The 24,990-nt window shown below is 33.1% G+C and overlaps 1 protein-coding gene across 1 annotated transcript; it reads left to right on the top strand.

Annotated features, from left to right (window-relative positions):
- The first annotated feature begins 8,460 nt into the window (after positions 1 to 8,460).
- LOC110110089 (chaperone protein DnaJ) lies at positions 8,461 to 22,413 on the top strand. Its single transcript, XM_020841398.2, has 8 exons — positions 8,461 to 8,470; positions 9,273 to 9,394; positions 14,862 to 14,946; positions 21,358 to 21,470; positions 21,559 to 21,649; positions 21,727 to 21,797; positions 21,901 to 21,957; positions 22,066 to 22,413. The coding sequence occupies exons 1-8, from the start codon at positions 8,461 to 8,463 to the stop codon at positions 22,171 to 22,173; spliced, it is 657 nt and encodes a 218-aa protein (XP_020697057.1). The 3' UTR covers positions 22,174 to 22,413.
- The last annotated feature ends 2,577 nt before the right edge of the window (positions 22,414 to 24,990 follow it).

Here is a 24,990-nt window from a genome sequence, read left to right as displayed (position 1 = left end):
GTTGGCCTAATATACCCTTCTTGAACTAAGATCCACATATGATAATCAAGTGATTGAAAAAATATAGACATACGTGTTTTCCAAAAATTGAAAGGGAAATTGTCAAATAACGGAGCTCTAGTGATCGAATACCCTTCAAGTGTATTTCAATTTCCAAAAGCAAGCATACTCATTTTTCAAAAAGTAGTTAAAACTTATGGTTTTAAAATACTACATTGATACCACTTGTTGATTCTTGATTAGGTTGTTAGACCTAAATTAATATCCTAAGGCTAACCAAGATGGGGGAGGTGAATTGATAATTTAAAAAATTCTCTTAGATTTTTAAAAAATCATTTGAATTTTGAAGCAAGTTAAATTTCAAGTTAAAAAATAAAATTTTCAACCACAGAAATTAACTTGCCATAAATAAATACAAAAACTAAAAAGACACTAAGATTTATAGTGGTTCAGTCAAACATGACCTACATCCACTCATTGAAGACTCCCTCTTCAGATATTGCACTATTACCAAAGTGAATGTTCTTTTCCCCCCACAACATGGCTAAGAAAACTTTATAAAAACTCTCTTCCACCAATCCGTAGGGTGTAAGAGAACCATTATCCTTTCACACTCTCGAAGTGTCAGCAGAGAACCATCGTCTATTCATATTCTCCAAGTGTCGGTAGAGAACCATCATCCTTTCACACTCTCCAAGTGTTGGCAGAGAATCATTTTCCATTCACACTCTCCAACTGTCTGCAGAGTATCATATCTTCTTTAAAGATCTTATCACGAGCAACTAGAAAGATAAGAAGAAGAGTGATAACAAAAATCACAAAGAGATCCTTACCTTTAAGTAACATTGCGAACCCTTCACACTCCACTTAGAAGAAATCTCTCTCAAACACTCTTGCACTCTATCTTTAAATTGGCATTAAAAAATCATGAAGACAAGACTTTTTCATATCGGTTTTAGTGAACCTTTTATATCAAAGGCACGAAAAATCGTGTGGAAAAAAATTTTAGTTTTGAGCATACATGTTCGTACAATACGATCGTATGTTCGTACGTACAAACAATTCAAAAAATTATTATGTATAAAACTGCTACGAATTAGTATGAAATAATTTTATAGACGATGATCATCTTGTACGAACCAAATTTGTCCAGTACAAATAGTTAAAAAAATTTCATTTTCGTTGGGATGAAGAGAGACCCCATAATTTTGTACCCTATATGGCGTACATATGATGACAACATCGTACGGTATGATCAGTTACCAAAAAAAAATTCAAGTTCATCGGGAAGAAATGTTGAGACAAAGAGGGACCTCATAATTTTGTACTCTAGAAGGTATGTACGAATGATTGATCATACAGTATGATCCATACCTAGAAAAAATATTTTTGCTTGGAAGGGGAGCCGTTCATTTCATACTCTAGAAGGTATGTATGAATGGTGATCATACAATATGATTAATACTTAAAAAAAATTTCATCTTTCTATTCATTTGACTGCTCACTGGGAAAATAATTAAACAAATTACCCCGTACGAAGTGCATTCGTACAGTACGATCAGTTTAAAAAATTAAAAATTTTAAATTCTCCCCCTTTATGTTTGTGCACATTTATTTAATTACAATCACAGTCTCTAAGACTTAATAAAATAAAAATTACAGACTTCATTAATAATAAACAATAAACTAATCTTATTTGAAGTCTTCAATTATCTGAAGTAAGATTTTACTGAAATATTAGTACACACAAACAACAAAATAATGCATCAAAAATATATTAAGAGAAATAATAATCAAAGCAATAATATTTGAAATCATCAAAAACATACATGTTGCAAGAATATCAACAATCAAAAACTAAGTTGTAACTATCTCAGTAGAAGTTTCCAAGAAAATTCATGCATCAGATAGGAAACCTGAAAAATTACATGCAAGCAAGAAAATTAAATTTTTAAATATGTAAGAAGGACATGAAATTTTACTTAAAGATCACTCTACAATTGATAGCAATAACATGTCATTACTTGATAAGTTTGATGATTTAAACAAATAGTATATTAAACTAATTGATGCACATGATTTCTTGAAGTCATCTCATATTGTGTTAGAAAAAGAGTTTAAGAAATTAAAAAAATTCAAAGCATTTAAAAATGATAAACCAATATTGGATGCATCACATAACTTTAAGAAGAAGCATTACCACCCAAGTAGACTAGTAAACCCTTTTCGTGGTGTTAGATGTATTTTATGTGGCAAATTAGGAAATATTTCTCACACTTGTACTATTGACCGTAGTACACATTGGGTGTGGAGACCCAAATTGTATGGTTCAAAGCATAACACACATGGATTGCATTCTTTTTTCCATAAGAAGTGACCCAAACTTATTTGGGTTTCTAAATCTGATGTTTGATAATTATGTAGGCTTGCTCTCATAAAAGGTCTCATAAGAGCATGCGGTACCTAGATAGTGGATTCTTACAACAAATAACTTGAGATGCCAAAAAAATTTTTTTGATGGAGGCCAGGGCTAGAGGCAAGGTCACACTTAGAGACAACACCAGTAGAAAATTGATTGGCGTAGGTATAATTAGAAACTCCAAGAACCTTTTGATGAAAAATATTTTTCTTATATATGGACTAAAACACAGCTTGCTATGCATCAGTTAGTTTTGCTATAATGGCTTCATCATAATTTTTTTGGAAAATACATACATCATTAGCTTGAATAATAGTACTATTTTATAGGGAAAGCAGATCAACGATGTTTACATGCTTGATTTAAATAACATTGAATATGCTTCTTCATTTTACTTAAAAACTATCATTGATGAGTTATGGTTGTGGCATAGGAGGTGATATCATGTCAGTATGAAAATCCTTAGGAGAGTGATCCAAAAAGATCTAGTTAGAGGTGTCCCCAAGCTTAAGTTCACCAAAACCCACCTGTGCGATGCTTGCCAACTAGGAAAGCAAGTCCAATCCTCTTTTCATTCCATTAAGAATATTAGCACCTCTAGACCTTTTGAAGTCTTTCACATTGATTTGTTTGGACCCATTAGCACTACCAACTTAGGGAGGAAAGTCTATAGTTTTATGATTATCTATGAATACTCGAGATTCACTTGGATTAAATTTATGTCACATAAGAGTGAGTGTTTTAAGGAATTTAGATCATTATTTACTTGGATTAAAAAAAACCTAGGTTGTGAGATCTTGACCATCCATAATGACCATGGGGGAGAGTTTGAAAATGAAAGATGTGGAGACTTTTATGAGGATAAGGGGATTAGTCATAATTTTTCAACTCCAAGGACCCCTCAACAGAACGGGGCAGCAGAAAGGAAAAATCGGACCTTAGTTGAAGCCACTAGAGCAATGCTTACTGAGTATTCACTTTCAAAATACTTTTGGACTGAAGCAAAAAACACAGCTTGTTATGTGTTGAATAGGGTGAATGTTTGAGCCAAATTAGATAAGACACCGTATGAAGTTCTTAAGGGTAGGACACCCAATATTTCCCACCTATATGTCTTTGGCTGTAAGGTTTTTATTCTTAACATTAGGAAGTCTCAATTAGGAAAATTTGTCCCAAAATTTGATGAAGGGGTGTTCTTAGGATATTCAACTGTGGAAAAATCCTTTAGGATATTTAACAAGAGGATGTATTTAAAGAGCAACCTCTAGGTTTTGAGAGTTCATAATTTCCAAATCATGTTTACAAATAAAAAAATGCCTTAAATGGGTTAAAATAGGCAGCTAGTGCTTGGTATGAGAGTCTTAGCACATTCTTACTAGAGAGTGAGTTTGTTAAGGGGATCATAGACACCACCCTTTTTATGAGAAAAGTAGGAGATTAATAACTCATTGTTCAAATTTATATCGATGATATACTTTTCGGATCTTCTGATAAAAGGTTATGCGATGATTTTTCTAAAATAATATGTAAGAAATTTGAGATGAGTATGATGAGAGAGTTATCCTACTTTTTATGATTTAACATAATATAATTGGATAATGAAACCTTTCTAAATTAATCATAGTACATAAAGGATATCTTGAAGATATATGAAATTGATAAAGTCAAGCCAATAAATACTCCCATGACCTCGAGTGTTCAGTTGGATAAGGACCCAAATGAAAATTTTGTTGATCAAAGGAAGTACATAGGGATAATTAGATCAATTACTTTACCTGACTGCTAGCCAGCCTGATATAATATTTAATATTTATCTCTGTAATAGATTTCAAGTTGATCATAAGGAATCTGACTTAATTGCAGTTAAGAGAATTCTTAGATATATCTTAGAGATCCAAAACTTAGGAATCTGGTATCCTAGGCACAACACTTATTTTGAGATTATTAGATATTCTAATTTTAATTTTAGGATGTAGGATAGATAAAAAGTGCACTTTTGGGACTTGCTAATTCATAAGACAGTCTTTAGTCTCCTGGTCTAGTAGAAAATAAAACTCTATTGCACTTTCCATGGTTGAAGCTGAGTACATTGCCTTAGGGAGTTGTGTGGCCAAAGTCCTTCAATTAAAGCAACAAATATTAGATTGAGGATTACCTATAGGCATAATTTTAATCCTTTGTGATAATACTAGTGTAATCTGCATCTATAAAAATTCTTTCCAACATTCAATGACCAAACATATTGACATAAGACATCACTTTATTAGAGACCATATGACCAAATGAGATATTGAGTTATACCATGTGGTAACTGAGAATCAACTAGCTGATATCTTTACTAAATAACTGGCCTTTGACACTTTTAGTAACTTAAGAACCAAATTGGGTGTGATTAATGTTAAGATAATTGCTATTTGAATGCTTTACATTTTGCAACTTATGTAGTTTTGATGATTCTAAATATTATTGTTCAAATGTGTAGTTATCTCCTAACAATTTTAGAAGATTTATATTTGCTCTTGTGTGTACTAACATTTCAGGAAAAATGAACTCCAGATTACGAAGACTTCAAATAAAATTAAGAATGAGATACTTTGTAAAATTTGAAGTTTGCACTTCTTTGAAATTAAATTGAAAGGGAGTGATTGTAATTGAGTGAATAAAAACATACACACACACATAAGGAGATCATAAAAATTTTATACTGATCGAACTGGACCGAATATCCATTCGTACGGGACGATCAGACAGTTATCTCCTGTTGAGCACATAGAACGAATATGAAGTTGCTTGAAAATTTTTCTAAGTCCTATTCGTCCGGGATGAATTTTATAATCGTCCAGGACGATTGGTTATCTGTAAAATATTTGTCCAGATGAAATTAAATTATCATTCATGGCGATTGGTCCTCTAGAAAATTTTTGTCTAGATGAAATTAAATCGTCCAGGACGATCTGGTCTCTGGAAAATTTTTTCCATACGAAATTAAATTATCGTCCATGGCGATTGGTCCTCTGGAAAATTTTCGTCCAGACGAAATTAATAATCGTCCGGGACGATCGGTCCTCTGTAAAATTTTGTCCAGACGAATAAATTTTCGTCCAAATGATTAACCGACTTAGAACGGTTTTCAGCAGTTTCTAGAACCGACCTTTGTAATAACCGTTCATACCGGACGAACCTAGTTTGTACGGGACGATCAGTTGTACGAAGGCATTTTGTACACATATTCAAATAGGGTCATTTTAAATCGTTTAAGTAAAATCGTCCAAGATGATCCATGATCGTACGGGATGATCCACTGCGTACAGATTTGAAAACTTGCAGTTTTTGGGCGGTTTTTCTTGTCTTTTGTATATAGTCCAAATTAGACTGCTACCCAATCTTTTTGTCATTTGATCTTCGTGCCTCTTGAGAGAATAGCTAAGTAGAGTGTGTGAGAGTGCATTCAAGGGAGGATTTCTACCACTGGAGCGTGAAGGCTTCACTTAGAGTTCAAAGGTAAGAAATCTCTACTTGTGAATTGGGATTACTTCACTCTTTTCTTTCTTCTTTCTAGATTTCTTGTGAGAAGATCTGTCAAGGAGATCCGGTTCTCTGCCGACACTTGGAGAGTGTGAAAGGACGAAGGGTTCTCTGCCTACACTAGGAGAGTGTGAAAGGATGAAGGGTTCTCTGCCCACACTAGGAGAGTGTGAAAGGACGAAGGGTTCTCTGCCCACACTAGGAGAGTGTGAAAGGACGAAGGGTTCTCTGCCCACACTAGGAGAGTGTGAAAGGACGGACGGTTCTCTGCCGCACCGGGGAGTGGTGAAAAGAGTGTGTTGTAAAGGCTTCTCCGCCTTGCTGTGGGTACAAAAGAAAAGTCACTATTGGTATTAGTGCAATACTCAGAGGGTGCCTCTGGGGAGTGGATGTAGGTCTGGTTTTAGACTGAACCACTATAAATCTGGTGTCATTTACTTTACTGTCTTTACGTTTTCGCATTTTAATTCTTAGTCTTAAAAACTCTGTGGTTGAAAAACTTTTTCTACAAAACTTAAAAGAAACAATTTTTATTTCGGTTCAACATAATTTTAAAAGAGGACTTAAAATTTTTTAACTACCAATTCACCCCCTCTCTTGGTAGCCTTTGGGACATTAATTCAGGCTTAACAACCTAATTACTAGACTCAACAATTAACATAAATACATGAACTTAATGCTTTCTGAATTTTGAATTTCATTTTTTGATCTTTTTTTTCTGTTTTCTTTTCTTTATGTTGACTTTAGTTTTATTTAATTTATCATTCTTTTTGAGTCTTTACTTCTGTATTAATTTATTTTTTTCTTTGATAACTGCTAAAATGATATTATGTGTCTTGTTTTTATTTTTAAAAATTTATAGTCAATATTTGACATTCCTAAATTAGTTAAAAGGAGAAACATCATTGATTGTTTCCCTTCCTCTAACTTCTTTTAGTGGTATAATTTTCTTTTCTAAATAAAAGATTAACTCAAATTAACAACTGGACTTTATGATTGAGATCTTTTCTTTCTTGCTATAGTAATCTATCTTATATAAATAATGTTCAAAGTCATTAAATTACTTTCAATCTTTTGTAACCGTGTCGTTGCATTTATCATATAAATTTGATTCATTTTTGTGGTTTACCCTTTCTTATATTAGAGAGTGAGTTTTTATTCTCTAATATCTGGAAGATATTCTCACAACTGATAGTATTTAAAAGTTTAGAAAGGGTTCTAACTTACAAAAAAAAATTTGAATGACAAGGGCATAAAATGAGCCCAAAAAGAAGAAAAACTAAAAAGATGTGTAATGAACGCTAAAAAAAATTTAAAGATATACAAAGTGTATCAAAAATCAAAAGATGAGCAAAGTGCATCAATCAATTGATAAGTGGCATAAAATGAGCCCACAAAAGCAAGCTTCCTTCTCTTTCAAACCTCTAAGTTTTAGAAAAATTCACGTGTCACTTAAAATTTATAAAGGCTTATGCTCAAAATTCATGATTGTGACTAATTACTTTGATATATTATTATATAAGATATTTTTCTGGAATAAAGTTTTGAACGGATCTCTTTTTATTTTCTAATTAATTTTTTTGAGTTAGATCTTTATTTTTAAAAGATGATTTGCCCTGTGAGAAGTTCGAACTAGGGCTAATAGGATCAATTATTCCATCACTTTTTTAGATTTTGATGATGTTAACTCATTGATTCTTACAATTTTTTAATTCAATCATACGAAAAATTTATCATATTCTTGCGTTGATAAAAAAAACTCTTGCTTTCGCTCCTTTTCTTATTTTTATCATCTTGTTTATTATCACTTTTTTATCTTTTACTATTGTTTTTTGTGTTTTAAGGCCTTCTTTGATCATCTCCATCCATCTATAGAATTTTAAACTTTGGTCACATCATCCTGAATGATATTCATATCATTCTAGATGATACATTCAATCCACTCTTAATTTTCCATCTAACGACTGATATGACTTCTCAATTTATAATCGTTCTGGATGATCCAATATCATCTTGGATAATTTGATCGTATTCTACTTCAATTATTTATGATCGTTCTAGATGATACTCCTAATCCTGGATGATCTTCTCAATTTCTGCTCAATTATTGGTGATCATCCAGGTTGATCCACCTGTTTATCCTAGATGATACACGTGGCAAAAGTTATTACACATATTAAATTTGGACGATACGATCCATAATTATCGATCATCCTAGATGATCCACCAAATCATCCTAGATGATTTGCTTTTTCAAAGGTCATCCAGACTAACTCCTCAGGACAATCGCCTATTTCTTATCATCTCAAACGACGGCTGGTCATCTTGGACAATATTACTACCTTTTTGACCAATCATCCAAGACACAATAATTTCACCTGATCATCCTGGAAGATTATACAATCATCCTTGATGATCGGTACATTTCTTTATAAACCAAGGCTTTCAAATAATTTTTTTTTCACCAAACTCCTTGATCAACCTTTGCTCTCACTCTTTCTCTATTTTTCGTGTTCATGGCAGGTGGTAAGCGATCCCGTATGCCTATTGGAAGCTCCTCGTGGGCCAACCTTGACCCTCGTTTTACTGAGGAAGTCGACTGAGCGACCTATTTTTGTTACAAGATAGTCAGGATCACCTTTTCCCGGACAGTTAATCCATGTACGCTTTCTTATCCTATTCTTGACCTTTTTACGCACACCTCTCTAACTTTTATCCTTACCCTCGCCATTCCTTTCAATTCTAAATTGCTTTTCAAATTTTTTTTCTAGCCTTTGAATCAACTTTTCCTTCATGACACTTTAGTCTTATGTCAATAAGCATCCTATTGAGATCACATATCAAGATTATCACGAGCTCCTACAATTGTCCATCACTAGAGACAAGCTTCACATCTTATCTCAAGATCCTAATTTTTACTAGGCTCTGGCCAATCAATTTTTACAAAACATGTTTACTTCTTATCATGATGGGGCATCTAGTACCTTAGCTAAGGATGCTACGATAATCCAACATGTGCTTCAAATATCTATTATTCCTAAAGCTAGTGATCATGTTCACATTACTCCACTCCTTTCAATCACCACTTTCTACATCTTGGCCCATCAAGAATTAAATATTATTGATCTTATTTTCTTCTACATTGAGCACCTCACAAGCATTATAGATTAAGGACATAAAAGGAAGCCTAACCTTACCCTCAGATACCTCATAGCCTTTGTCCTGAAGTCTAATTACAACCTTCAATATGCAGCCCCACTAAACTTTTAGCATGCCTTCTACACCAATAGCTCTTTCCATGTTCTTCATAGTACTTGTCTACACCTAGAGCTGGAGGAAGCTGAGGAAGCTGTGGAGGAGATGGCTCCTGCACCTGTTCCTGTACCTGCTGCTCTGCTAGCACTCATAGCTCGATCAACTGGTGGAGCAGTTCGACCAATGGGAGGCTTGGTTCGACTCCTACATTGTTGCATAGGAGCAACAACATGTAGAGGATGTTGCTCATTTTATCTCATACGTGGCTCATTAGCAGCACCAGCACGACCAGGATATGGCCTAGTTTGGGGAGCAATTTGCTACTCTTTCTAAATTCTTTCAGTCACCACCACCACCACCTCCTTCTGATTATCAGGGATTATCCTCCTTATAGTTTGTTTTCTTGTGTTATTTTTTTGTGATGCAGTTTGTTTCTTTTTGTTAGTTTATGTTTTATTTTTTCTTCTTTTCCTCCTCCGTTTTGTGATGACAAAGGGGGAGTAGTAATAGTATTTTATTGTAATATTTTTTATTTAGTATTTTATTTTTAATAAAATTTAATGTTAGACTGCTTAAATTATTTTTGTTTTCTATCATCAAAAAGGGGAATATTATTGCGAATATATATTCAGGAATTATAAATTTATTAATAGTAAATATTTTTGACACTTTTATTTTTCTACGACTGCCTTACTTACTAATATTTCAGGTCCATAAAGCCAAATTGCAAATCAAGCCAGCTCAAGATTGGGTAGATTAGAACTAAGTCTATTTGTAAACTATCATTAAGTTATTTAGTATGAATAAAGTGGGTTCTGATGCTAAGTAACCTTGCACACACACACACTCAGGGAAAAATTATGTCAGATTTTAAAGTTTTTTTGTTTTTGATCACATCGTCCAAGATAATCCTAAATTATCTTAGATGATCATTTAAAAATAGAAATCCTAATTATGGCATTCTAGTTAAGGCAGCCGTAATTTAGTAAATCATCATGAAAGATAGCATCGTCATGAACGATTGGCTCAAAATAGAAAGAATCAGTCTCAAGATTTTTTTAGGCATATTTTAATTTTTGGAAATCATCTAGGATATTATCCTGAATGATGTAGTACAATTATGGCTAAATTAGTCTTGTAATTAAGGAAAGTAATTAAGGTTTGATTGCCTGATCATATCATCATAGACAATCAGTTAAATAAATCTTAGTTCTTTATGGATGACCAAAATGATATTCTGGTTGATTTGTACTAATGGTCCGGGATAGTTCTAAATCGTTTGGGATGATTAGTTATTTTTCCATTGTCTAGAGATGCAATTATGGCGATGTTCTGGATGATATTTTACATTTTAAAATAATCATCCTAGACAATCGTGAAATCATCTAGGATGATCAGTTTAGTTTCCCATTGTCTAGACATGCAATCCGGGCAATGTTTCGGAAGATGCTCAATATTTTTGTACTAATCATATAGGATAATATCATCCTGGATGATCAGAACAAACAAGCCCTTTAATCTTCTAGACTCTCCCAGATTATCCTATCTAATTAAGACTAATTTATACTAATCATATATGATGATCGACCGATCATCTTGGACGATAATGTCAATTTATTGCAATTAAGAGCAAATCCAAATCTCTTCTATATAAGACCTATTATTTACCTAAGATTGTATCTTTTGCTACTGTCTTGACCTGAGAGAGCAAAGAGGAGAGGGCGAATAAGGGAGAGAGTGTGTGGATCTTATTAGGGGAGTTGTGAGGGGTTTCATAAAGGTTGCTCCAAGTAAGGATCCGAGTAGTCTTCTCCGGTCATTGTCCCTAGTTCTTTAGAGGTTCAAGAAATGTTTACTTCAGCAATTAATCAAGGTTCTCTGCCTACTTTAGGAGGAAGCAAAAGGAGTCGGGTTCTCTGCCTGATTTAGGAGGAATAAAAAGGAGTTGTGTTCTTAGCCTCACTAGTATTGGTAGAAAGGAGGTTAGTATAGGCTCCTCCTACTTGATGTGGGAGTAAAAGGTGAGTCACTGAGTTTAGTGTAATACCCAGAGGAGAGCCTCTGAGGAGTGGACGTAGGTCAAGTTGATCGAACAACTATAAATTTCTATGTGTTCTTTCTTATTGATTTTTCGCATTAAATTTTTGTACTTTGATTTTCTTGTGGTGATTATTGCTTTGATTTAAGATTATGATTTTTGTTTGAGACATTTTTAAAACACCAATTCACCACCCTCTCCCTCTTGGTTAGCCTTAAGCTAGTTCACAAGGGTTTAACATCCATAACGAACTTTTAAAATGATCTTTTCTCATGCATTTATGCTCTTTTTGCAAAGTTAAAAAATTAGTTTTAAATAAAGCATGTAGTTTCTTATACATCCATTATTAAGAATAAATTTGTTTTAAAACTTCAAGTAATTGATCATAAGTAAGGTCATAAACCTCTTCTTAATAAAAGTGATCAAGATCTTCATCAGCCATTAATTATAGGTTTGTTAACTCCTCTTCTTCTTCAGTTTCAGAGGAGTCTGATACTGAGTCCACCCAAAAAGCCTTTTTGATCCTTTTCTTATCCTTCTTGAACTTAGATTTCTCCTCACTCTTCTCCTTACTTTGGTGAGCTTTCATAGTTAGGCAATCAGTCATTCTGATGCCCTAGCTTCCTGCATTCAAAATAAATAACATCAAAAGAAACTTTAGAATTTTTATGGTTATTACCTTTTCTCAATTTTTTATGATGTGTTTACTTTTTCCTTAAAAAGCTGTTGAATCGCCTAGTAATTAAAGAAAAGCCATTATTTTCAGAACCCGAGGAATCAATGTTAGAATCATTAGCCTTTATGGCTACAATTTTCTTTTTTTTTTCTTCTCACCATCATCAAGCTTTCTTTGGTTCACTCCTTGCTCGTAAGCAATTAGTGATCTAAGTAAGTTATCAATTGGATAAACATTCAAGTCCTTAGATTCAATAATGATAGTAATTTTTGTATCAAAGGAAGAAGGTAAATATCTTAGAATATTATTAACTTTTTTATAGTTCATTAGTTCTCTTCCTAAGGCATACAAGGATGTAACAAATTGTGTAAGCCTAGCATACATCCTAGAAATAGATTCACTAGGTTTCATGCAAAAAAGTTCATAGACATGCAAAAAAATGTTCAGTCTAGATTACTTAACTTTGTTTGTACCTTCATATATTATGCATACTCTATCCCAAATTTCTTTTCCAATGAAACAAGTGAAAACACACATATAGTCTTTAGATTTTAAGAAATAGGGAAAATAGTTTAAGCACTAAGAATTTAGTTGTGCTAGATCTCTATCATCAATAGTCCAATTAGCAAAAGAAATTTCAGTTTTAACACCATTTACCAATATAAAAGGAGCAGAATAACCTTCCCTAAAAACATCCACAAACAATAATCAATTGATTATAAAAAGGTGCACTTGAAAATTTTTTAAAAATTAAATGGATATTATAGAGAAGAGGTGGTCTATTAATTGAATAACCTTTCGTGGTGTTTTTCTTTCCAAAGTTAGCCATGGATCAAAATTTAAATTTTTTTTAAAACTTGATTTTATGAATCCCATCTGATACCACTTGAAAGTTTGTGAGGGGTGCTAAACCTTAAAGAAACTAGCTTGAAGCTAACCACGAGGGGGTGAATTGTTAGTTTTATAAAATATTAAGTAAAATGAAAATCTTTTTGATCTTTTTAAATATTTTAAAATAAAATAATAACTCTTGATGTGGAAAAAAATAATTTTCATGATAACATTACAATCATATTTTTCAATCACAGAACAAATTACAGAAATATGTGAAAATAAAATGTGGCAAAAAGTAATAAGAAATAATAGACCAAATTTAATAGTGGTTTGTTCAAATATGACCTACATCCACTCCTTGGAGATTCACTCTCTAAGCATTGTTCTAAACTGGAGTGACTCTCCTTTTGCTCCCAGAGCAGTGCGGAGAAGCACTTACAATTTTTTTCCACCAAAACGGTGAGATATAGGACCTTGAATCCTTTTACTCCCTCTGGAGTAGGCAGAGAACCTAGGAATCCTTTTACTCCCTCTTAGAGTAGGCAGAGAACCTAGATCTAAAATTGAAGATGATCTCCTTGGAGCCACAAAGGAACTAGTGGAGCATCTTGAAGAAGAACACCTTGCTTGGAGCAATCTTTATAATTCCCTCACAAACTCCTCTCACAAAGATCTTTCTCTATAAAGCTCTCCCTCTTCCTTCTCTAAGCTCCCTCTTGGATCAACTCCACAACAAAAGATTATCTCAAAAGATAATTAGAGAGTTTAAATAGAGAGCCTTTAAAAGAAGCACTAATTTTCAATTATGTGCAACTAATTGTTCAGGACAATCAAAGAATCATCCTGTATGATTAGTACCAAATAGCCCTTTCAACCAAGATGAATGGCATTGCTCTGTATGATTAGTTCAAGAGAAGTGGGCTGATCATCCTATACAAATCTAGTATCATCCTGGATGATTAGTATTAAAGTTTTAAACTTTGTCAAATACTATGCCTGGCGATCTCTTATCGTCCCACGCACTTCTCTATCCTCTAATATGATAGTGGTAAATCATCCTGGATGATTAGTTAAAAAAATTATGGTATTCTTCTAGTACGATAGCTTGTGATCCCTTATCATACCAAACATGTTCTCTGTCATCCAGGATGATTAATCGTCTTATACGATAGTTTCAAATTATATTTTACCTAATCACGAGATTAATTTAGGAATGATTATCTCAAATCATTCAATACGATCAATATCATCTTGTATGATTAGCTTAAAATTTGAAAATTAAAATAATTCCTAAATTATGATTAATGACTTTTTTCACGATCTAAATTGATTGTCTTGAATGATAGGGATTATCTAGAATGATTAGTTTAATAACTCTCAAATTTGAGATGCCTGATTAGTGTTTCTATTTTTTATAGTTTATCCAGTACAATTTCAAATATAGAACTCTCTAACTTGCCCAATTTCTTCTAAATCTCAAACAAAATAGTATTAAAATTTATAAATAAAAAAAAACTATAGCTTGAAAGCCAGTAAGCCAGTAAAGTAGTAAATCAATACGAATGTCAAATCTATAAAGCAATCGTTGTATCTATAATACCAATCAATACAAAAATCATATAAAGCATAAATAAAAAACATCGATAAAAATTGTCAAAATCAAACTAATATAATAAAATCATATAGGAACGTACACATGCTATCCATACATTCTATATCATGTGCTCATTATACAACATAGTTAATATCAGTACAGTAAATTAGTAGTATCAAATAGCATTAATATTTATAGCGCTAACAATACTTATTCGAATGATGGTGATATCATGGTGGTGGATTATAGAAACTTGTTAAAACAGCTCCACCTTACTCCTCTAGTGGAATGCTTTTAGTGGCGCCTATTCAACAATGCAATTCCAACAAATGATTTTTTAATGTACCCTAGATTGTTGGGACATAATTTATGTCCTAGAGGATGTAATGAAGTTGAAAATAAGGAGCATGTAATGGTGAATTGTTCAAAGCTAGCTCAAGTCGTTGATTTGCTAAAGAAATGGGGATTTCCAATTCCAATTTTTTCTTCAATCAAAGAATGAAAAATCAACCTGGAACAGATTGCTATGGATAACCAGTTCGTTGCAAAGATATATTATTTAGCGGCATATTTGTCATGGAAGAGTAGAAACTATGTCAAGCATGGTAATCAAGAATTGAGTTTAAACTTTATAGCTTCCAATGCTATTAGTTTTGCATCAATTAAAAATGTTAATCTATTTGTGAATCACTGGGGTGCTAACCAGCTGAATCAGTTGTCTTCTTATTCGCACCCTCTGCCCCCAGGATGGATTAAGGTAAACCTTGATGCTTCATTAACAAGATCTAACAATGGTGGAATCGATGGAGTATTTAGAGATTCAATAGATATATTCTTGCTAGTTTTCAGATTCAATTGCATTCATTAGGACATTGGATTATTGGAATTGATTGCATTTAAGTCCTTGAAGGAAATAATACTATAATGGGTGTTGGATGCTAAAGGGATTATTATTGAAGGCAATAATCACAACATCATCAATTATTTGCAAAAAATATGTGCATAAATTGAACCGAAATGCACATAATGAAGAATGGGAGGATTTTTCATTCTTGGAAGGCTTCGACCAAGTTTTATTTTATTTTGCAAATAAAAATTGTAATAAGTTAGCCGATTATTGTGCTAACCATCCTTTAGTTGATGATTTTTTTGGGAAGATTTGAGTAATGATATGATTCCTCCTTCTTTTCTTAACTTGTTAAAGGTGGATTGTAATAGATTTTCTATCAAATAGTAATTTGTAATTGTTTTCTTCTTTATTAATGAATTTGACATTTCTTTAAAAAAAAACAATAATAATCCAATGCCATGAGTAGTAAAATAATATAATAATAGTAAATCCATGCAATAAGATTAAATTCATATAATATTTAAAAAAAAGCCTCAGGAATATGTATTTCAATAGTCACACTAAATAAGTAAGAAGTCTTAGCTATCATAGTGTTTTTTAGTGTTAGTAAATTATTGGCTCAGTAAATAAAGTCGTCACTCTTTTCCCATCGGTATAGTAATGATCTTCTTATAACTCCTAATCAGTGTATCATATGAATTAGTATAGAATAATACCAAACCAAAGTATTTAAAGAAAAGCTCATCGGCTCACCATCTTATACAGGTCAATAAGTCTCCAATCAATGGATCAACCAGTATTTACATATTTGTTTCAAACATGAACATTATTATCACAATATTATAATAGTAATAGTGACCAGCTATTACTCAAGAACATATCCACATCCATTATTCAATGTTTTGCATCAAAAAATGTATATATTTGAGCTTAATTAAGAAGATGCCAAAATATCATAATGGTAGACAACAAAAAATCCTATTAGGCAAAAATGTACCTTTCAAAAAAATTACCAAAATACAAGAAAATATATAAAATGATTTTTAAGACATTTATTATACTACATTATTATATTTAGACATCAAAATAAAATTTTGAGTAGACAAAAATCATTATACTTTCAACCTCACATGGTGAAAAATTTTAAATAAATACTTTTTGACTGGATCGTCCTGGCCGATCCTGCGATTGTCCAGGACGATATGATCGTATCAATCATCCCTAATTACTCCCTTGATTTCTTGATCAATTAAGGCATAATTTGTGAATATCGTCCAGGCCGATCAATGATCGTCCTGGCCGATAATTTAAAAATACAGTATACCTTAATTATCTATGGAGGAAACTTCTTTCTGTTTTGAGCTTATCGTTCTGGCCGATACACGTATCGTCCAGGCCGATATGTTAATGTCAGCTGCCTTAATTAAGAATCCTGATTAGAGTCTCTGTTTTGAACTCGATCGTCCAGGACGATCCAAGGGATCAGCTTGGCCGATGTGAGCAAAAATAGAGATTCTAAATCTCTCAAGTGTGTGTGTAGGGTTACTTAGCATCAGTCTCTTTGACCATTACAAGTAGACTCAAAAGTGAAAAACAAAAGTACAGACTGACTCAACCCTAAACCTACGCAATCCTGAACTGGCTTCGTCTTGATCGTCCGATCTTTGATTCTTGAAAAGTTAAAAGTAACAAGCAGTCCAAGAGAAATAGTGTTTGTCAATCATCAAAACATAAGCCATGAAAATAGTTTTCGCAACAGCAGAAAGACATGCAGTAAGAGTAATGGTAAAGAAACAAAAATTTTTTACTATCATTAAAATCAAAGTACTTGGATCTAAATTTACAACATTAGCCTTCTAATGATGATGATTATGATCAATGAGTTTAGAGAGGCTTCCTAGTTTAAGATTACTATATGTCATATTCAATGACATAAGCTATAAATATCTGAATGTTTTATTACCTGTGGAAATGATTTGAGTTTTAGAGGTTAGGGATATTGAAATGTCGTCAAACTAGTTTAGTTGATCCTAAGGACATGCCTAATCAATATGCAAGTGATAGATCATGAATCCTAGGTTATTTGAATAGGTTTCAGGGTGATGAAAATTTTTCCAAAAAAAAAAATAATGACCAAGGGGTCTTGGGTTTCATTTAAACTCTGAACTTTCTAGTTTTGAATTATCAACAAGTATTGTCACTGGATTGGATTTAAATTTTATTTAGTCAATGATATAGAGGAATTTTCTATTTTTGGAATGCACAAAACATTGGCAATCATCAATGATTGTTAATGATTTGTGCATTTCAAAAATAGAAAATTCCTCTATATCATTGACTAAATAAAATTTAAATCCAATCCAGTGTAATCATCAATGATTGTTAATGATTGAATATCTGATCAAATGACATTACTGGGGACTATCAACTGATGAATTTGATGATTGATTTTTTACTTGAGTTTTGAATTGGTCAATGAAGGTTCATGATCGACCGGGTATTAGTTTTGAAATGATCAAATCACTAACAATCTTGAGGTAATTATCAAGTTACAGATCAAATGATAAATCAATGGTGATTGTCAATTGATGATTTTAGAATTAGTGATGCTAATAACAAGGTTAAGGCATAGTGGAGAATTAGATTTAAAGTTTAGAGTGTTGTTACATGAAATGTGCATGGAGATTAGATTTGAATTTAGATAATTCACCTCACCCAAAAATGAGGCAATATTATGTATAAATCTTGACTAAACTCAATCATTTTAAACAATTTAGAAATACTTTATACTTTTACTCCTATTAAATATTTATTTTTAGTACTATGTAGTTTAATTTTTGTTTAGATATAGTAGTAGATATATTTTAGAGGTAACTAGTCCTCACAATCTTATGATTTATTTTATGAGTTATGTTGTAAGACTTTCCAGCATCCTCTAATGAAATATTAAACTTTCTTTGTTATATAATTTATTTAGCTCTATTGGTTCTAATAGTTTAAAATAACGTTGGATTGTTGAAACACTACAGGAAAATCGTCTATTACCGGAGGATTTTCTCGCGACTTTCCCGTGAACTGATTTCCGGCCGATTTTTCAGCGGTTATCTAACGGATCATAATGAAATATTTCCTTTTTGCAGATTTTTCTGTGGATTTTCTAGTGGATTTCCAACGAATTTGTTTCGAGTGGATTCTAATAATTTCAGAAAAAATATATTTTTTGTGATTTAAATAATAAATAATTATATAGCTCATTTCTATAAAATAGTAATTAAATAATTGAAAGTTCGTTAGGGATGTTAGGCCCTATTGAACTAGTCCCAAAGCTAATTAATAAAGTGGTGAATCGATATTTTAAAACAAACACAATCCAAAACCAATATTCACCACAACGAAAAACAATGCGGAAGAAAATAATGCGGAAGCAATAATAAGAAAAGAACACACCGAATTTATAGTGGTTCGGTCAAACCTTGACCTACGTCCACTCCTTGGAGGCACCCCCCAAGTATTGCACTAAACTAGTGTCTCTCCTTTAGCCCCCACAGCTAGGCGGAGAAGCCCTTACAAAATCACTTCCACCTTCCCCGGTGCAGCGGAGTCGCCGGGTCCTTTGACACCAAGGAGATCTTCTTCTTTGGTGAACTTACCTCGAGACAAGCCTTGAATTCGATGGTACTAAGGTGCGAGTTCGCCGGAGCAACCGTGTGGAACCCCCTCCACACTCCCTTGAGTCCCCCCTCACAAGATCTTCTCCCTCTCTCAAACTCCACCCTTTCCTCTCTCCCTTTCAAGCTCTCTCTTCAAGTTTCCCCCATAAGAACGAAGCTATAATGGATGCCGAAGACACTTACAAAGTGCCTTGCCGTAGCTTAAATAGAGGCTCTCAAAACGAGCTCATTAATGCAAGTTGCCGCTATTATCGTCCAGGATGATAGCCAAATTGTCCTGGCCGATTAGCACAAATATGAGGAAAATCGTCCTGAATATCTCCCTGAAATGAAGCTGGATGATGTCTAATCGTCCCGGACGATCGTGAGATCGGCCTGGATGAAATTCCCATTAAATGCTTTCCAAAACTGCTTGAGAAATTTTGGAAAAATTGCTCTGGATCGTCCGGGACGATATTTTATAGTCCAGGCGATCCACCGGGACGATGTCCAAAAATAAGATTTTTCTAAGTAGATCTGGCATCAGATTCTTGCTGTATTGAGCCGATCTTCATGGCCGATACAAAATCGTCCAGGACGATGTGTTTTGCAAAAAGACGGCTGCTTTAAAGAGGATGCCCTAATTAGGATTTCTACTTTTGACAGATCGTCCAGGACGATATAAATATCATCCCGGACGATGTTACCAAAAATAGAAAACTTTTAGGGCACAATAGAAAATCTTCCAAGATACAAATCATCAGATGCCACACTAAATACAATAGACTCAAGAAAGGAAAAAGATTACAAACTGACACAGGCCTAGTCTATCCAATCTTGAGCTGGTTCCAGATTGCAGTCTGATAGTGTGGACCTGAAACGTTAGTAGAAAGAAGTCATAGAGAAAAAGAATGTTTGCTATCATCAAAATCATAAGCCATAGATCCGCAACAATAATTATATTAGTTAATTTTTAATTTATTACCATAGTTTAATTAATTATTAATTTAACAGCTTATTTATTAACTTTAAAATTTTTGTTTTAATTTATTTTAAATTTTAATACTTCTAAATTTATTTAAATAAAAAATAGATAATATTACAACACTTTTTGCAGTGCAACAAAGAGGAAGACTCTTTGAAATTATTTCAAGAGGTGGGGAGTTCGAATCTGGTGGGGAAGCGTGGGCAACGTTCCCGGGAAGGCGGGCCACGGACGAGCCTGCCGAGCAGAGTTGCTGGCTAGCTGGCAGCATGTGCTGGTGGGCAGTGGCAAATGTTGCGGGCAGGGTAGACGGGAAGCTAGCTTGTTGTTATTTTTTTAATGAATCATGTGAAATTTCTCCCCCGGATAGCTACTCGAAAATTTTTTTGATGGCAAAATTCAATCAAAAAATTTTTTTGGAGGATGTTTTTTTTTTTGTTGGAATTTTTGCAGACGCTCATTTTTCTGGCAAAAAAATAGTTTCAATAGTAATCTTCTGGGAAACTTTTAAATTTGACAGAAAATGAATAATTTTTTCGCCAAAAAATTTGCTAGTAATTCGTGATTTTCCTGTAGTGAAACACCAGTATAATGATATGTTGAGAGAGCTCAACAACAACAAATCCATCAATCCTTTATCTCGCTACATGGGACTGACTAAACGAATCATTTATCTCCATTATTTTTTATTATGAGTAAAATTATCATTTAATAATTATGAATGCTTAAACTCGTTCGTAATGTTGTTAACAATATTTTAAAAAATACAATCTTGATTTTATTGAAAATTTATGTTAAATTTTATATTTATATTTTTCCATATTACTTCAACAACATTATAAGCTTCATAATGAAATTTTAAAAATTTATATTAAAATTTTAGGTTAACCATATATTGCTATTCTTATAAAGAGCTTGTTATTCTTATAATATATCAACTTTTCAATTTTATAGACGTGCTCAATAAATTTATTTATTTAAATAAAATTATTATTATTATTATTATTATATTTGCTTCTTTAAAATTACATATCTTCTAAATATATTAAGAAAAAAATTCTCATGATAATTTGACTATTTTTTATTATGATTAATATTAAAATCTTTAACTATCTTTTGAGATAAAAATTTAATAGATAAATTGATGTTTTTATTAAAATTTATTGATGTATTTAGTATACTTTATTTAAATAAAATTATTATTATAATTATCATCTTTGCTTTATGATCCGACATTAAATTACATATCTTCTAAAGATATTAAGAAACAAATCTGTCATGATAATTCGACTCAATTTTTTATTATTACTATCTTTAAATATTTTTGATATGGATGTAATATATATTATTTATATATTACACTCATATGAAAGCACATGCAAAATCATAAATTTCAATCATTATCATTTTTTTTAAAAAAAATATTCTAATATAAAAATTTCACCATTTTATCAACTTAGTCTTAATACCACATTATTTATTGTTACTTGTTTTAAATTTGGAATATAATTATTATTATAATTATTTGTAGAGGCTGAATCGGCGGATGGATCGGCCACCTATCAATCATATTACTCCCTCCTGGGGATCCGCCGCAACGCTTCCCTCGCCGAAATCCGCGTGGCCTACAGAAAGCTTGCCCTGGTAAGATTCTTCCATTTCGTTGCAATCTATAATTTTCTGCTATTTCTGGTGTTTTTTGCGAAATACTTGACCTTAAGAATGTTTACAGAAGTGGCATCCGGATAGAAGGGGTAAGGATTCACCGGAAGCGGCGGGGGAGGCGAAATTACGGTTCCAGAGGATCCAAGAAGCATATTCTGGTAAGTATCAACTGATGTGATCCTCCGTTGGAAGTTAATGTTTATTCTTAAGGCGACGCATTTTGGTGTTACTGCAGTCCTAGCGGATAGTGGGAAGCGTGCGATGTATGACGTTGGGCTCTTCGATCCCTTTGATGATGACGATCAGGTTCGAGGATTCTTGTTGTTAGCTGTTTTATTAGCGCCTAATTGCATGCATGATTTCTTGTCGGTAGACAATATTTATCTAGGTTTTGTTCTGCGCCTCCCAGGATTTCAGCGATTTCATGGGGGATTTGCTGTCAATGATGGAGTCTATGAAGCCCGAGGTTGGAAATGCCGATACCACCCTGCTGCCATGGTGGCGTAGTGATTTTTCTCGGATATTTTTGGTAATTTTTTATTTTATTTTATTTTATTTTATTTTTTTGTTGCAGAAGCCGGATACCCTAGAAGATCTTCAGAAGATATTTAATGAGATGGTCAACGGGATGGAGATGGGACTAGGGCCGTCTTTTGGACGGAAAAGGGCACGTGTTGAATGAATCTCGGCGAAGCGGTTGGGGCTTCTTCTCTGCTTGATGTGGGCGAAATCGTGTGGAAGTGTTAATTGTGTTGAATTGTATTCACTAGTGACTCGGTTTAGTTGAAAAATTAGAAGTAAAACACTGGTTACTCATGTTTTCAATTATTTCTAGGGATTATTTTTGGGTTAATTGTTATGCAACGTTTGATTCTTCTATTATTTGTTAAATTAAGGAATTTGAAAATGAAGTTAGTTGAAATTAGTAGATTAAACATTTAAATTAGTTTAAATTATGTTGGATCTGAACATTTCTGTGAGTGATAAAAGCGTTTGGGCATTACTTAAGTTTGTTGGATTTCGAAGAAATTTGTAATGACGTCATTCAATTGTTCGGGCAAATAGCTTTATGTGATTTCATTGAGGATGTTGAATATCAAGTAACTGTGGCGCCTTTAAATGTCGAGTAAAGGCTATGTTAAATGGTTTTGGTGATCAGAACTCGATAAATAGATTCCTACTTTGAACCCACCGCGGGGTGGTCTGGTGGTGGAGAACTGGCTGGTCATAGGTCAGGTACCGAGTTCGAATCCCCTCGACACTTCGTGCAAGCCTTAAGTGTTGGCCCGTGTAAATTGGCATGGGTTGCATGCTAGGTCGACCGGATTATCCCCTAACCAGGATAATCCGTTTTATTATTTTATTAGATTCCTACTTTGATGAGATTCAGGCATGCGTTGATGATAATCTTTCATACAATGACTTATTTTTGAAAATTACTTTATTTTCAATTAATGAGTTTGCTTGAATTTGATCTGTTTTGATTAGGGAGTTCTGTCTAGCCCATGTAAGTTGAATTTTAATGCAATGGATTTTAAATTTGATAGAACTGCTAGAGATCTTGTAATATAAGAAAATTTCTCATCCTTTAATATAATGATTTCCATATAAATTATGAAAAGCTTCTCACTCCAAAAGATAGGTACTGTACGTAGAAAACTAATGGCATGCATTCAAATAATAATAATTGAAACTTTCTCATTTCTTTGATCTCATGAGTTGCTATTAAAGATGATCAGTCGCACCTGTATGTGGTGGAAAACTGACTGAGGATGATACCACTGATTCAATTCATTTTCGTGCTAGGTACCTTTTCCGAGAAGTAGATGCTCTTTTACAACGGTTAATTTATCCGGTGATTCTTAAGTAATAGCATTTAATATTTTTTTATTGATATTGTTATAATGAAAGTTTTTTAATTATAATAAAAATTTGGTCAACACAACCTCGGTCAACTCAAGCATACACTCATTTTTTTAGTCAAACACCCACGCAATTGCTTTAAAGCCATAGCATTCCATCTAAACTATTGACCACTCTCTTAGAGTCCACCAAAGCAATTGTTGACTGTTTAACCAATTAAAGAGTCAACAAATACTCAAATTAATCTCAATTGTAAAACTAACCTAAATACCCTACTTCCCTCCAAACCAGCAACCCTAGTTTATTCAAATGCATTTTATTACCATACTAAGCATCCGCTAAGCAAACTCCAACAACTGGTTTTGCAAAAATTAGCTAAATGGTCTGCCTCATATGAAACAACCCCAAGGTCTCCTTCACCTTTGCCAGACCACTCATCTGCCCTCTAACAACCTAGGATAGGTGCAAGGCATCCAAGGAGTCTATCTGAACCTTCAAAGCTAAGGGTGCAAAATAGGTCCGCGGATCAGATTTGAATTTAACCCGGATTGACTTGGGGATAAATGGGTTGACCCTATCCTGTCCCACATCTAAAAATGGGTCAAAAAATCCAACCCAGATCTGACCCGTGTGGATTACAAGTTGACCAGGCCCGTGAACCCGGGGACAAGTCTGCAAACTTTATTGTTGGAGGAACTTTGAAGGCGATCTTTTGGGTGTGGGGGCGGCTCAACCTGGCAGACGGCGGAGGAAGGACTTTTGCTTTGATCTCTTTCCCTAAGCTCTCCCAAGCGGAAAAACTTCTTGTGAGAGCTCTCCCCACCTTCTTCCATCTTTCTCGTCCAAAGCCCGCCGTCAAACCCTCGCCGGCGGCGAGTTTCTGGCGAACCCGAGGGCTTAAACGTTCCAAAGCTTCCCTAGCTCGATCCAAAGCTTTTTGAGGCTCAAGTTCAATAGGAGAAATATACGATGACAGTCTACAAGCTCAACCATTTGAAGATCTCCTAAATCCATTTGTTGGATTGAGGTAAAATAGAAACCCTAGTTAGATCACTTAGGGTTAAATATCATTTTGTAAAGTGCATTTTAGATTAAAATATCTATACCCCATGAATGCTCTTCAAATTTATGATTCATGTTTAAAATTTCACATCATTTGGTCCATCCGATCTCAAGAACGAAGCGAAAAATGTATTAGGGCGTCATTTTACGCTCTATTACGGGCTTATGTGATATGGACTGTTGATCATGTAATCAACGGTCGAGACCGCATCTTTCCTCGGTCTCGATCGACCTTGGGGATCAATCCCGTAATCTCGCGCGCGTTCCGACGTGGTCAAGCTATTATTACTATTATTATTATTATTATTATTATTATTATTATTATTATTATTATTATTATTACTAATATTAGTATTATTATTATTATTATTATTATTATTATTATTATTATTATTATTATTATTATTATTATTATTATTATTATTATTATTATTATTATTATTATTATTATTATTATTATTATTATTATTATTATTATTATTATTATTATTATTATTATTATTATTATTATTATTATTATTATTATTATTATTATTATTATTATTATTATTACTAATATTAGTTTTAAACATGA

Source organism: Dendrobium catenatum, unplaced genomic scaffold (genome assembly GCF_001605985.2).
Source record: "Dendrobium catenatum unplaced genomic scaffold, ASM160598v2 original_scaffold_88210, whole genome shotgun sequence".
Classification (NCBI taxonomy): domain Eukaryota; kingdom Viridiplantae; phylum Streptophyta; class Magnoliopsida; order Asparagales; family Orchidaceae; genus Dendrobium; species Dendrobium catenatum.
Note: the sequence above shows the minus strand (reverse complement) of the source record. Positions and strands in the feature narration are given on the sequence as shown.

What these genes read in the sequence shown, in the direction of transcription:
- LOC110110089 (XM_020841398.2), top strand. An exon ending in TTCGACCAATGGGAGGCTTG is followed by an intron (nt 9,395 to 14,861) that starts GTTCGACTCCTA and finishes AACCTGGAACAG; the next exon opens with ATTGCTATGGATAACCAGTT. An exon ending in GATCCAAGAAGCATATTCTG is followed by an intron (nt 21,650 to 21,726) that starts GTAAGTATCAAC and finishes GTGTTACTGCAG; the next exon opens with TCCTAGCGGATAGTGGGAAG.